The sequence below is a fragment of the Phaenicophaeus curvirostris genome, chromosome 15 (assembly GCF_032191515.1).
Source record: "Phaenicophaeus curvirostris isolate KB17595 chromosome 15, BPBGC_Pcur_1.0, whole genome shotgun sequence".
NCBI lineage: Eukaryota > Metazoa > Chordata > Aves > Cuculiformes > Cuculidae > Phaenicophaeus > Phaenicophaeus curvirostris.
Genome location: NC_091406.1, coordinates 8,835,484 through 8,849,056, shown reverse-complemented (window position 1 = coordinate 8,849,056; position 13,573 = coordinate 8,835,484). Strand labels below are relative to the sequence as shown.

At 38.8% G+C, this 13,573-nt stretch overlaps 1 protein-coding gene across 2 annotated transcripts; it reads right to left on the bottom strand.

The window, feature by feature from the left end:
• Nucleotides 1-2,013: 2,013 nt before the first annotated feature.
• UBLCP1 (ubiquitin like domain containing CTD phosphatase 1) lies at nt 2,014-13,313 on the bottom strand. Of its 2 annotated transcripts, none has more exons than XM_069868886.1 (11): nt 13,248-13,313; nt 10,653-10,846; nt 10,151-10,242; nt 9,650-9,735; nt 9,443-9,558; nt 8,325-8,423; nt 7,361-7,398; nt 5,082-5,180; nt 4,520-4,636; nt 4,041-4,168; nt 2,014-3,020 (listed from the first exon to the last, which is right to left on the bottom strand). In XM_069868886.1, exons 2-11 carry the CDS (start codon nt 10,804-10,806, stop codon nt 2,993-2,995), a joined length of 957 nt encoding a protein of 318 aa, XP_069724987.1. In that variant the 5' UTR covers nt 10,807-10,846; nt 13,248-13,313; the 3' UTR covers nt 2,014-2,992. The 2 variants fall into 2 exon arrangements, with proteins under 2 accessions (XP_069724987.1, XP_069724988.1); XM_069868887.1 differs by having other exon boundaries at nt 10,653-10,843; nt 13,248-13,303.
• Between the last annotated feature and the right edge of the window lie 260 nt (nt 13,314-13,573).

Sequence of the window (13,573 nt, the reverse complement as noted above, 5' to 3'; positions counted from 1 at the left end):
GAAATAACTTCATTTTTTGAATGGACTGTCTCTTTTGGTATGAATAATCAGACAGAACAACATATAAAATATTTGACATGTACTGGGAGTCCAGTGCAGTCTCTGACGCATAAAAAATATTTGGAATATTTCAAACTCCATTTAATGCTTTTCCAGAGATTTGCAGAAGAGTAAATTGAGTTCTATAATTAAGCCACACAATCCCTCTCTGATTATGGTTTAATGCTATTTCTTTAAATGGAGATTGTGAAAGCCATTGATCAAATACTTCTCGGGGACCTCAATATAATCTAAGAATTAACAAAATGTTAACAGAGGACAAGGTATTAAAGCTTTGCTATTGATAGTTATTTGCAAAGCTCAACTACACTTTGGAAATACAAGTAGATCAGAGCAGTCTTTCCTATCTGTCTTGCAGACAAGTAGCCATTTGTACTTGCAGTTATAGTAAACTCTGGTAGTTTGGCACAGAATCACATTGCTTGTGTGGTCCAGAAGAGTCACGTAGTACAAACAAAGCTGCACTGCTTTGGCTGAAGTGCCACCCAGCAGTGGGTAAAGGGGAGCATGCAGGCTTGGTCACTGTGTGTGACCCATGTGCATCTTCCTGAGCACCTGCAATTCTTGTATTAAGGATTTTGGAGCTTCCTATCCTATTCCCTTTAGCATCTGAATTTGGGCTTGTTCATGAAGTTATTGAACTCCTTTTGAATCTGCTGATGCCACCTGCCTCTAACACTGTGGCAACAAATTCCAGTTCGCTACCTTCTGCTCTAAATAATTTCAAGCCACTCCTGTTTGTATGAGTGACTCCCCCATTCTAGTATTGTGGGATTTGGTGACTATCAGTTTTGTGCTTGCATTATCCACAACTTTAAGATTTTATAAATCTCAATTGTGTCTCAGCCAAGGAGATCACTGCAGGATTTTCAGAAGACAGACAGTAAAATATGTAACCTTATTTTGCAATAAAATAAAATCAAATTGCAAGACTGGTCTTCAAATATAAAATATGACAAGGGGAACAGCGTTAGTCATAGACACAATGACTTGTCAGCAACAGCTATGTGTTACCATCAAATTGAGATCACGCTCTCTCTTATTCCAGCCCAGTTTGTACAATATTTGAACGGGGAGTGTGCACCTATTTCAGATCAGGAAATAGTGTGAAATTCTGGGATGAAATTCCAATGCCACTGAAATAGTAATAATTACAAAAAAATTAAAATCAAGATTTATTTTTAAAGGTACCTTGTGAAAAAGAAAACAGTATTGCTTGTTTGCCATAGAACTTCAGTTTGTGTGCCAACTTTGAGCAAAAATTTATGGGCACATGTTTAAATACATTCCCTTGGTTCAGTTTTCTGTTTGGCTCGCTAATAAACTCTACAGGTGATTCAAGAGCAATGCCTTGACTTATTTAAATTGAAAAGTATTTCAATACAGCATATTCTGGTTCTATATTCCCGTATCTGTGCTACTGCAGCCTTTCTGGGTAAAGGATTGCTGTTCTAACCTCAGGGATGACATTCACACTGAGTAAGTCAGCCTCACAATTAAAAAATTGGCTCTAGGAGACGAAACTTCAAAAATTCACTCTTCATACTTAGCTCAACCAAAGATTTTTGTCTCGGGTTTCTGGCTTGCTGCTTTAAAACACAGCTTGAGTTGGCATTAAACCACAAAGAACAGTGGGTAGGAAACTGTATATTTTCTGACAGGTCATTGAGCCAGAGCCTAACATGCTCGCTTTAACAGCTCATTTGTCTGCTGTTCTGACGTGCTGACATTTGCTGTCAGGGTTCCTTTCCTGGGCAGCTAGGTGTTTTGCTATTCAACACCACTGCCCTAATCTGCAGCGGCACGTACCAGTCCTTTACTTGACTACTTGATGCAAAATTGGTGTCCCTGGGATCCAAAGAAACACACCCCGCCAAAAAAGCCCCCCAAATAAGATTATTGATGACTTCTCTATTATACAAACTAGACATTTAGGACAGCACAGGACACAAATTATGAAAAAGGTATTTTATTTACACAACTGCAATAGTTCCTTAGAACAATATATACCATTTTTATTTGAAAGGGTCAGTCTTCTTTCAAATACATGAACTGCATAATGCACAAGTGTTGGTAATGCCAAACAGCAGTCACATCACACTTCTATAGTGCAGGCATAAGCAGCGCAAATAGATGATATTTTAAGAACAGTATGGCTGAATATTGTATTTAAACACAGTGTTTGCACTTTGACAAGATTTAACTAGAAGAGAACGAGGGTTTTGTTCATGCTTTGTTAGGAATGTGACTTTCCCAGCTGAGGTTTAAACCCTTTACCTGACACATGAGAATTTTTCAGGCAGACTGCTTTTCACAAAAGGTGGGTTTCTCTCCCCAAACTTAAATCTTTTGTTTTCCAGTAAACACTGCTTTACAGTACAAGTTCATACATTGGGCTGAATGGGCCACAGAGGTGGTACTTTCCCATCTTACTGTCTTCCACAGAGAAACACTGACATACTAATACATACCAAACTTAGACAACTTGTAATTTATAGACTTAAATACTGGAATGGGAGAGGGAGACTGTTTCTAAAGACGGAGGGAATAGAGGGCTTATACAATTCATACACTGCCAAGGTTGGCTCCTTACTCAACTTTTTTTGGTCTAAATATTTTTTTCTAGTTTCAGAATGGTTTTGGTCTTTAATGGTTATGGTTGTACTTCAGCAAAGGAGAGGAAACTATTTTAAGTAGTAACACCAGAACTGAATGCAAGAAAAAGTAACTGACTTGTTTCTCCCGCTTTGAGCTTATTGCTGTGATCTTTTACAAAAACCCCACAACCAACCAACTGGAAGACCAAATATAGCAGTCGTTCTGGCATTGGATCCAGTGTCCAGCACTATTATACTCTAGCGTAAAAGCAAGGAAAAGTCCAATGATCTTAATTATGTTCCCTTCAATGCAGTGCCACACAACTTTATCAGCATTATTGTCCTTGCTTCTTTGAAAGATACCTGAAGGAAACAAAAGGACAGTTTTTCACAAAATAAGAGGTAGACACAAATATATCTAGTACCTTTTATAAACTCAAAGTATGAACTGCTTTCTTTTCTTGAAGAATTGTTTTCATGAAGAATTAGAAATGTGATCAATACTACTTATTTTATTAGATTTAAACATTCTTTCAACCTGTGATAGGTGACCTTACACTAATTAAAAATCATGGTTTTGGCTAGACTATTTTCTAAACAAAAGGGAGATAGGAAATAGAAACATGTTTTATTCCAATGTGTTGAAAGTTACATTAGTTGGAAAAGTAGCTACTATATCCTTTAAGATAAAAGGGCCAATTAGATATGGCACTTCAAATGAATTCAAGACTTTAATGAACAGTTACTCAGCATAACCTGTAAAGGACACTCCTCTAGCTTCTTTTGGTAATCTGAGTTACTCTAAAATGCCTGTTATCTGAAGAGGTAGTCCTCTTACCACTGCAGCTGGAGCAATCTGGCTATAAGGAGACATTGAAATCTTTGTGAATACTCTAAAAAAAAAATACCAACTGACACTGTGCAATTTAAAATTTAACTGTGCTTTTAAGATTTAACATTTGACTTTCCATTCTGTAACACCTCAGATCTCTGAAGCAACTGCCAGAAAAGCTGTCTCAAAAAAATATAGAGCTGAGATCTGAACTGACAGCTTAACTTTGTAGGGGTGGAAAGAGGGAGACTTCCAGGGACCAGGCTCCTTCAAAAATTCTTATCCTTCTAGAAAGCATAACTGATTCACTGAATAAAATCAGTGGTCCTAAATACTGGGGAAGTATGAAATAAAGGTCCATCCTGTCAAGATCTTATCATTTTGGGAAAGCAACTTTACTGAAATTCTACTGAAACTAAAGGACCTTCATAACTTTAAGTGATGTTGAAGTTCACCGGATCAGTTGTTTCCAGTCTCTGCATGGACAATATCAGGCAAAACACAGTGGGGTCAGGGACAGAAGGAAGAGAGAATTTTGATTTTGTTCTTACCTTTCCCAATGTTTGTGGTTCAGCTCCAAAAAGTCATCTAATTTTGCTATTTCTTTGAGGTATTGAGTCAGCTTTAGAAGCTCCTTGTCTTTATCCCGATTTAAATGTGCTTTCATAAAAGGCCTTATCTATACAAAATAAATAAAGAGGGTATAATTACTTGCTCAAAGTAAGAAAAATGCTTCTGATTCTCTATCTTTTATCACCTAATTAAAATATATTTTCAGTACTATGCCAAGTTATAACTTCTCTTCCATAAGAGCAAGAAAAACCTCTTCTGCTAGTAGCCACATCCAATTTGTCTTGCTATTCATGCAAACTGGATGGTAGGGCTTTTGCCTCGTGCCCACCAGGAAGAAAAAATATGCATCTTTGCTAGTTAAAAATAGCCTTTCTTTATGATACAGAAAAGAAGTAGTATAGTACTACCCGAAGTATAAAAACCAGTAGTAATAAATGAAAATGGAAGTTAAGATTACCTTCAGTCCATTTTGTGGATTCATTAAGAAGTTTCTGCCAATATCATCAAACATAATAGTATTTTTTTTGCTGTAATATTCTGAAAATTTTCCCCAGATAACACCAAGAGGCTTCACCTGCAACAATAACAAATAGTAGGTACCTGCTGTAAACCAGATTACATGAAGATGAAAATACCAGTCTATAGGAACTTGAATCCAAACCCAAATGGACACTTGTATTCTTTTGCTGAAAAATAAGCAGGCAGTTGGGCTTTACGAAGGGAAGATATATGAAATAGTGTAACATACTAAATATTCTCTACACTAAAGAAAACCTTTTTGTTGGTGTTAATTTTTTTGCAATAGTTATCTATCACTTGATTTGAAAGCAGTCACCCAAATATACTACTCAAATTAAAACATTAGAAAATTTCAGTAGAAGAAATGATCTATGCTTCCAAGATTCTTATAGTTTTCTTGCATGAGAACTCCAGCGCAACTTTATTGTTGAATATTTCAAAGGGTTATGACAACACATCAGCTGAATGTAGAAAAAGATCAGGAAAAAATAGGCACTTACATCTATTAGTCCTCTTCTAGGAGTGTGCACTGTTATCATAGCAGCACTGTCCAACATGAAAGTTATCTTGTAGTTTGCATTGGTACTCACACCAAGTTCCTGTATCACAAAGACTTATTATTAAAGTTTCTAATTACAACAGCTTTACTGCTTTACAACTATAATATGTTGTTTGTCAAAGGGTGTGCTGCTGAGGATTACCAGAGATACTAAAAATAGATATCTGGGGTGGGGAATAAGTTTTCTTAACCAATGAGAATCATAAAATTACACCATTCTACCAGGAGAAAAAAAAACTGATGCGAATTTATTTTTTAAATGTTTACTATCCAAAACTCAACAACTGATGTAAAATCAAAGCAACTTTGCAGGAAAGGCAAAATACAGAGAGGCGTTGCCCATACCTTCATGCAAAATCTTTCCCAAGTGCTACATGCCTCAACTTTACTCAGTATCTATAGCAAGGACAGTGATTGTGTACTGCCTGCTAGTTGTTCCTTCCAGTAAGTTGCAGAAAAGCACAGCCCGATCAAAGATGAAATATACAGTAACAGTTCATTGTTACCCTTTCCTCCTACATGTGTCAAAGATAGCCAGCGTTAGTCAGAAATCTGTCAGTCGGCATTTTAAAGATTTGATAACTCCTGAAATAAAGCCTTGAAGGAAAATACCCCTTTTAAAAATAAAAATCTTTGACTAGATGAAAGCACATCGTTTCCATTGCAAATCCTTTCCAAAATTGAAAAGTAACAGTAGAATCTGCTAACATGTTATAACATAGTAGATACTGCTGACAATTTCAGGTGTGTGCGACAGCAGTAATGTGCAAAGCTACGTAACAAGGAGAAAATACCACTGCAGCAGCTTTCTTGCAAATATTCAGCCACACGTAACTGATTTGCTTTTATATGAAAAAGTGAATCTTGTAACCTGACCTACCTGGGTCGGTGTCATTACACTAGAAAAAACTAGCTGTTCTAGACTGTTTGAATTCCAGGCATAATTAGATTGTAAATGACAGATTAAACTTTGTTACCTGATACTCCCTTCTCTTTAATGCTGTTCCTGCTTTGTAACTTAAAACAAGAACTTTAATGCCAAGTATTGCTGGGATCATTGTTGCCTGACAAAGAGCGACATTTTAGAGGTAAGCACCCCTGCTGCCATCAGTTTAAGGAGAAACAGCAGTTGGCATCTAGTGGTAGGAATCTCAACTGAGCAAGATCCTGGAGTAGCTACAGAAAGGTGGTGACCGAGTAACATATGAAAGGGCTGGAAAGGTAACCTAGAAATGTAGAGAGGTGACCAGTGCAGGATAAACAGCCTGGTTTCGAACAGTGGTTTTCCACAAGATTGAATCCTAGCACTACACTGACAGACAGAATATAAACAGATGTAACACTGCCCCAAGAAGTGCAATGTTTGCAAGTGTCAACACTGATTTTACTTGTACTAACTCTACTTCATAATTCTGATTAAAGCTCATTTCTGAGATTACTCTGATGCAATTTTATTTGTTTAGAAAAATTGTAGCAACTGATCTTGAGGAAAAGAACACTGGAAAATGTGTTTTGCTCTGTTAAAACCCCCCCAAAAAAATGGTTAGTCTATTAGAAAGAGTGGAGATACAAATGTTTTTCCCTGAAAAGGAAACTAGCACAAAAAACCTTACCATCCAAACATACAGCAGTTCTCAGTGAGCTCATTAGATTTACAGCTAAGCCTGACTGTAAATGCATTTACCACTAGGTCAGCTGTGCACAACTGGCTAGTTGCCTGATTTAGGTATGGAACAAACTAGGATTGAAAGAAGATCTCTTACGGGTATTTTAATAGGGCAGAGGAAGCAAGAGAATCACACAGCTGCAAAAGGTACAAGATAAACAAGAAAAGAGCTTCCTCTTGATAACCACTCCAGCATGCCACTCTGTCCAGTCCTTTAAAAAAGAATGATGATATGCTTTAAGACTAGAACGCTATAATTAGAGGTAAGATGAAAGCAAGTGTGAAGGCTTCGTGACTAATCTAAGTTTCAGCAGGTATTGACTTATGTTTAGTTCTGCTAAATTTAGCGCCTAATACTGATAGTTTGTGTGGAATTCTAAAATTAGATTTAATCTAGTTATGTGACAAAGACAATTTAAAGTGACTATGAAAACTGTGAAGACTCAGGTTTTGATTCATACAACCTCCACAACCCTTGCTCCAATGCTGAGCATGAGTCCAGCTATACAGTTAGCCAGACTAGAAAGAAATCACACATTTTCAGAACAACTTACTTTCATTTTAGCTTCAATCCACTTCATATTAGTGGCAGCTGAAACAAAAGGGAGAAAACAGAAACAATACTTCATCAATGTAAGTCATCAACAGGTAAGAAAAAGAAACAAGCCAAGAAATTGTTCATTGAACTTATCGAATTTTTACACAAAATTTAATTTCAGAAAGATCCGTCCTTGTTACAGCTTGCAGGATTCACTGCCTTGAAGACAGACTTTTTTCATGGAAGTTTATTTTTATTTGGAAAAGCTAACTTTTCCAATGAACAGCTAGACAAGGCATTGCATATGTTTAAACTATTTTCTAGATCAGCTGCTACTGATCTACAGAGCAAGGCCACAAGAGGTAGGCAACACTCACTTTGAGGAACCGCACTGCCTTTGCAGGATTTTCTCCTGGAAGCAACCATAAGAATATACAAGGCTTTGAAGGACAAAATGTCAAGGTTATGCACTAAAGTAAGAATATGTGGAAACATTATTCCAAACTATGGAAACTAAATTTTGTAATACCATTTTGATTCAAATCCTGCACTGGCTAAAGTCTGTTCTCCAGCTGTCAGACAGGAAGGGAAACAGCATGCAAAGACAAATCCCTGTAGACAGGAAAGTTTGGTTCAGTTTACTACTTACTGTCTGGATTGAGATTATTTGAATGTTGATTACACTTTTTTTACTTCAAGCACTTCTTTGTATAAAGTAACAGTAAAGTAATGCTGAGCTTTATACTGTGATTAGATCCGTTCATGTCAGCAACAGGTGGTGTTTTTTTGAATAAGAATTACTCTTTCTCTGAAACGCCTGACAGGTATGTGAACATCCCTGCTGAATGTTTTACAGCTAAACATTCACATATTGGTTTAGACCTTGTGATTCACACTGAAAAGCAACATAAAGCCTTCCCAGCTGGAGTCTCTGATCTGAATGACAATTTACACCTCTAGGTATTGAGTATAAAACTTACACCAAATTACAATATCATAGTCCTCATATGCAGATGTCAGGAATTCATGAAGGTACGGCCTCATCAGTTCTACCCCAGTTTCAGCACAAGATCTGTGGTCTAAAAAGAATAAAAGAGAGAAGCAATTAATGATTAATTGCTAAGTTGTTATTAAATTCAGTCTGACTCCTATCTATCTAAAGAACTGAAGAATTTCACACGGGAACCACTGGGGCATTTTAAAATCATGAATGAATTCATAGCAAACTATCATTCCTATTTTACAGACAGAGAGAAGTAGCAGACAGGATGTCTATCTGTTGATCCTTACAGGTATTTGAGGGTTTAGCTAATACTTAAATCAGAAATGAAACAGATTTCTTCAAACCTAGTCGATTTGGTTTTATGAATATATATCAAGCTTATTTCAGACACGTAAATATTGCCTGTTCCAATTAGAAAACTGCTGTAAAATTGTGCTAGAAGATGACCTCTAAATAAAAAATTTAAATCAGTAATAGGTTGAATTTTGATTTTGGATTTCCTTCATCAAAAAGGAAAGCTAATGAAAAAGTAATAAGGCAAGCTATTATTTACTGCTTATAGTCAAGCTGCCGTGACACACCTACATCCCAGAAAATTAAGTCAGAATGAAAATTCTGGCTTCCAAACCAGCCAGTCCAACAGAATTTTCAAGTAGAACACGTTTTTCTGCATGTTTAGTAATAATCTGGAAATAAAATTTGAAGCTATTCTCCCATACCTCCCCAAAAATGAAGTCAATCAGGTATAGATAGGGAACATTATTTCACAACAATATCTTCTTCTGTGATGTTCAAGACACAGGTTGGTTGAGACAAAGGTTACTTGGATAAAATACCGAATTGCTCCTTTTTAATGTCATTCTGCAGAAAGTAAATAGTTGCTGCACTAAAATCAGCAATATGCAACACCTGCAAAGCCCAATGCTTTTTAAAACATGAGCAGAAGACCCCACAGTGTTACAAAACAGAAGTTACACAGCACAACACATGCCAAAGTTACTGAAGTAGATTTGTAAAGCAAAATCAAGAAACGCAAACTGGCAAATAAGCCAATCTCTTAAAAAAATAAAAACTACAAGTTGCATAAAATCTCACCAAATAGTGTATAATCGACATCCAGCACCAACAGCTTTTTTCCTTCTCTGGGAGGATTCAAGATTTCCACTTTGTATTCTTTAACTCTGCGGGAAATTTTAAGTAGATTTTCTTCCCTAATGTAACAGTGCAAAAGGTTACAGTTAATTCAAATGCATACTGTACATTCCTTAACAAGACTAGTTTGGAACAGCTAAAACTCCTAACCTATTTTCTACTTCCACAACTTCCTCTTCAATATCAAAGTCATTGACAACATCATCGTTATCAGGAGGTGGCCCAAGGACGTCTTCCTAGAGGAATAATAATAACAAAATAACTAGGATCACCAAAGGAAAATAACAACGGATATTGAGTTTCTGCTACTGCATCTTATAGGAAAAAAAGCACTACTTAACCAAAAGCATTTCACTTTACTGGTGGAAAGAACTACTAAAGTACACTGGTGATTGTTCAGACAAATCTGAAGTGAATACCATAATAACAGGTTTGTACTTCAAGTCCAAAACAATACAGGAATTTAATGAATATGCTGTTATCAGAGTGCTGCAGGAAAGCTTACTTCACATAGAAAAATAAACACTAACAGAAATCTACTGTGCTATCATTTTTCAAATGATTACTGGCCTATTCAAAATCTATATTCATCATTAAGAGACAGACACACAAGCATTTTTTCCTATTTATGCTAATAAGTAAAATATTTACCAAACTCTCTTCACGAGTGCCCATCATCATGATTTTAGTATTTGGTTTCAACTTGAGAGCTCCAAGCTTAACATCATCCTCTGCAGGCTTGCCTATAATGCAAGCAGATAATTTCTTTTTTTTCACTGGGGTAGAGAGACTTTAGAAAAAAGTCAATACATTTCATGCTTAACTGAAATAAGCTACCCATCAAACACCAGAATACCCCAAGCTGTGTTATTCTCCTCTATATACACATATATTGCTTGCTGGGCTAGCAGCAATTTAACATTTTTTTAACACACATTTGCTACACTTCCATGTCTGCCATTAAACATGACTGGGTAGATGTACTAAAAATAAACAATATATCCAGTAATGCATAAAATTTCTGTGCTCATTCAAAAGCTAGATCTGGGAGGTAGATGCCTGGTTAATACACACATCCTGGCCAGCTTTAGAGGATAATCATCCCTAAATATCTCGGGCACATCCACAACAAATAGTAAATACAAACAGTTACCCTTCATTTTAAGTCCCAGTAGCTTCTGACGCTCTGGTAATACTCCAGTGAGGCCTTTAAGAGACTGCTTGAGGTCCAACACTGTGTCTTCTTCTGATAGCGAGGTTATTGTATACTCCTGTCCACCCCATTTTATTATGAGAGACAGAGACATCCTTGAAGCATATGTTCAGGATTATGTTCTGAAAAATCTGCTGCAGGAGATAGAAATGATGATCATGTAAGGAAGAAATAGGAGAACTGCTCTTTTCAGAAGACAAACCATATAGTCTGTTTGAAGTATTTTTGATTTTGTTATTGTATTGTACATCAAAGAGCTGTTTGTTTTGTATGAGCAGATGATAAATGTGTTGATAAGACATTGAAACTAAGGGAGAAAGAACAGCGCTAAAACTGGGGCTTTGAGTTCCACTTCAATGTATTCAGCAATGTCACATTCACTGTTTGCTCCAGCATGTGGTTGCTGGCTGTGCATTCCAGGCAGGTACAGCCTGTTCACTGCACAGCTGACAACAAGCAGAGCGCTGCAGTGTCATAAAAGTCATTCTGAAGCTCAGAAACATCCTCTGCAACAATTATGCAACCGAATCAGACACAGATATCGTTATAAGTAACAACAAAACAGCAAGTAAGAAATACTTAAAATACATAAACCATGAAAACAGTTCTGAGCCCAGTAGTTCCTTTTTAGTGTTGGATTTCTCTAACCAGTTTCACTGTGCAATACCTGCAGTAACACACGCCCCAGGTCACGTCTCACTGTAGCAATATCAAAGCAGGAGTTTGAAAACAAAGCCAAAACACACACCTACACAATGCAATTACACTGTAAGAACTGCACTTTCATTGCAGTGCTGACAAAACAACCATAATTATGCTATCTTTAATTTACACAGCATCGCTTATACAAATTCTATTTAGCAGTTTACTCCTACATTAAACACAGCAGAGAAACAAGATCTTTAGCTTTATGCAGAAGGGAGAAGAACATGTTTTTTCTGTAAAAACTTGGAAACAGAATCAAGGAGATGAAAAGGTATCAAAAGGCTGTTACAGACTGTCAGGAGATGCAGAGAAGGCCTCTTCACCACTAATGGTAAGATTGTCTTCAAAAGATTGATATTCAAAAGGAAGAGAGCGCAGAGCTATGAAGAAAATAAATGAGGCAATCCACCACCAAGAACTACAGGCCTGGCAATTCTGAAAACTCTCAGAATCCAAACATCTGATTCCTGTTCCTCTCTGGCACTGTTTTCTCAGAGGTGACGTGCTCTCAGACAAAATGCTTCTAATTTATACAGTACAGCCTATTAGGAATGAACAAGTGATTCCTCAGAAATACCCACCAAGTTCAGATGAGAAACAGAGGGCTCGATACAGCCTGCTTGCCGAGGAAACTATAAGCCCCAGCAAGCCGCTGTGCTTCCACACTACCCCCTCTAGAAGCCCTGAAAACAAATTGAAGAAGAAAACTGGTATCATAAAACTTTTTTTTCCTTTTTCTTTCTCTCCTCTAAATATCCCCAAATCAGACAGGGATCTGGTGTTATCCTGTGAGAAAGACTCAAGGGGTCTTAGAAACACCAAGAAATTCAACTGAGGTTAAGGCTGCATAGTATCAGTGTTGATATGTAGGGTCATTATTATAAATTATCCCTGTCCATAGTCTTTAGACTAAGTTTACAGAAAGAAGTTTAATGCCTGTTTCCTCACTTGTAGCATACACCTAAAATCATTCTGAAAGAGAATGCACAGGGCAAGAACTGTAAGAAAACTTGTCTAGTCTCTGTCCAGCACTAAAATGGAAAGATCATCCCTCCAAAGCTGAGCGCTTGACCAACCATCTGTCCTTACTGACTTACAGCCCCGTTGAGATCAACACTACCAGAAACTCCAAGCAGAAATGGGGCACCTTTATTCAATACCAAAGCATTAAGGGGTCTGAGCGTGGACACCAGAATCAATGATTACAGAGAAAGAGATTAGGAGCACAAAAAGTCACAGGGATTTTTGAAATTTCTACCACAAGAGCTTGACATCAGGTGGAACTGAAGCTTAGTGATGGGAAGTTTGCTTTGGTTATTCACGATTTCAGAGGCTTTACAAGCCCCTCAGAGCACCGAGAGCCTAAGAGAGGCCACTGGGTCAAGCGAAAGTGTTAAAGCTGTGGTGTCATAACGGAAATGTCGCGTTACACCACTTTTCTCGGCAGATTTGAAAGGGAGACACCCACCTCTTTAAGTTTCACTCGGCAACATAAAAAAACCCCAACAAAACAACAACCCAGAACGCAGCCGGGACCGCAGCGCTTTCTGCTACACCGCAACAGGTGGAGGAACGGGGCTGGAACACGGAGGCTGCTCCGCGGACAGGCCGAGGGCCGCTCCCCGGCTCCGGCCCCGGCAGCGACACGGGGGGAGCCCACACGCTGCTGCCGGGCCGCCGCTCCCGCTACGGGGGCACCAACCGGCCCAGACAAGCGTCCGCCCTCGCTGCCGCCTCCCCCCCGGCGCGGTGCGGCCTGGACTGGGCGCTGCGCCGCGATCGCGACCCCGCTAGCCCCCCGCCCCCCGGCAGCGCGAAGCGGGCCCTCACCCTGGCAACGGCACCGGCGCCGGCCCGGGTCCGCCGCACCGGAAGCGGAAGTGGCGCCTACCGGAAGACAGGGGGCAGTGCCCGGATGCGCGGGGTTTCCCTCCCGGCTGTGCGTGCGCGGGGCGGGCGGCTCGCTGAGTGCTGAGGGGAGAGGGTCCTCGCCGGGGCCCCAGGGAGCTCGCAGAGACAACCTCCACCTGCAGCCATCGCCACCAGCGCCGCTTTCGTTGCTAACCCTGAAAGGAGACTGCTCTGTGCCCGAGGACTGTGGCTGAGCGCTTTGTGAAAGAGGAGGGATTTAGATTAAAGATGAAAAAACGTTTTCT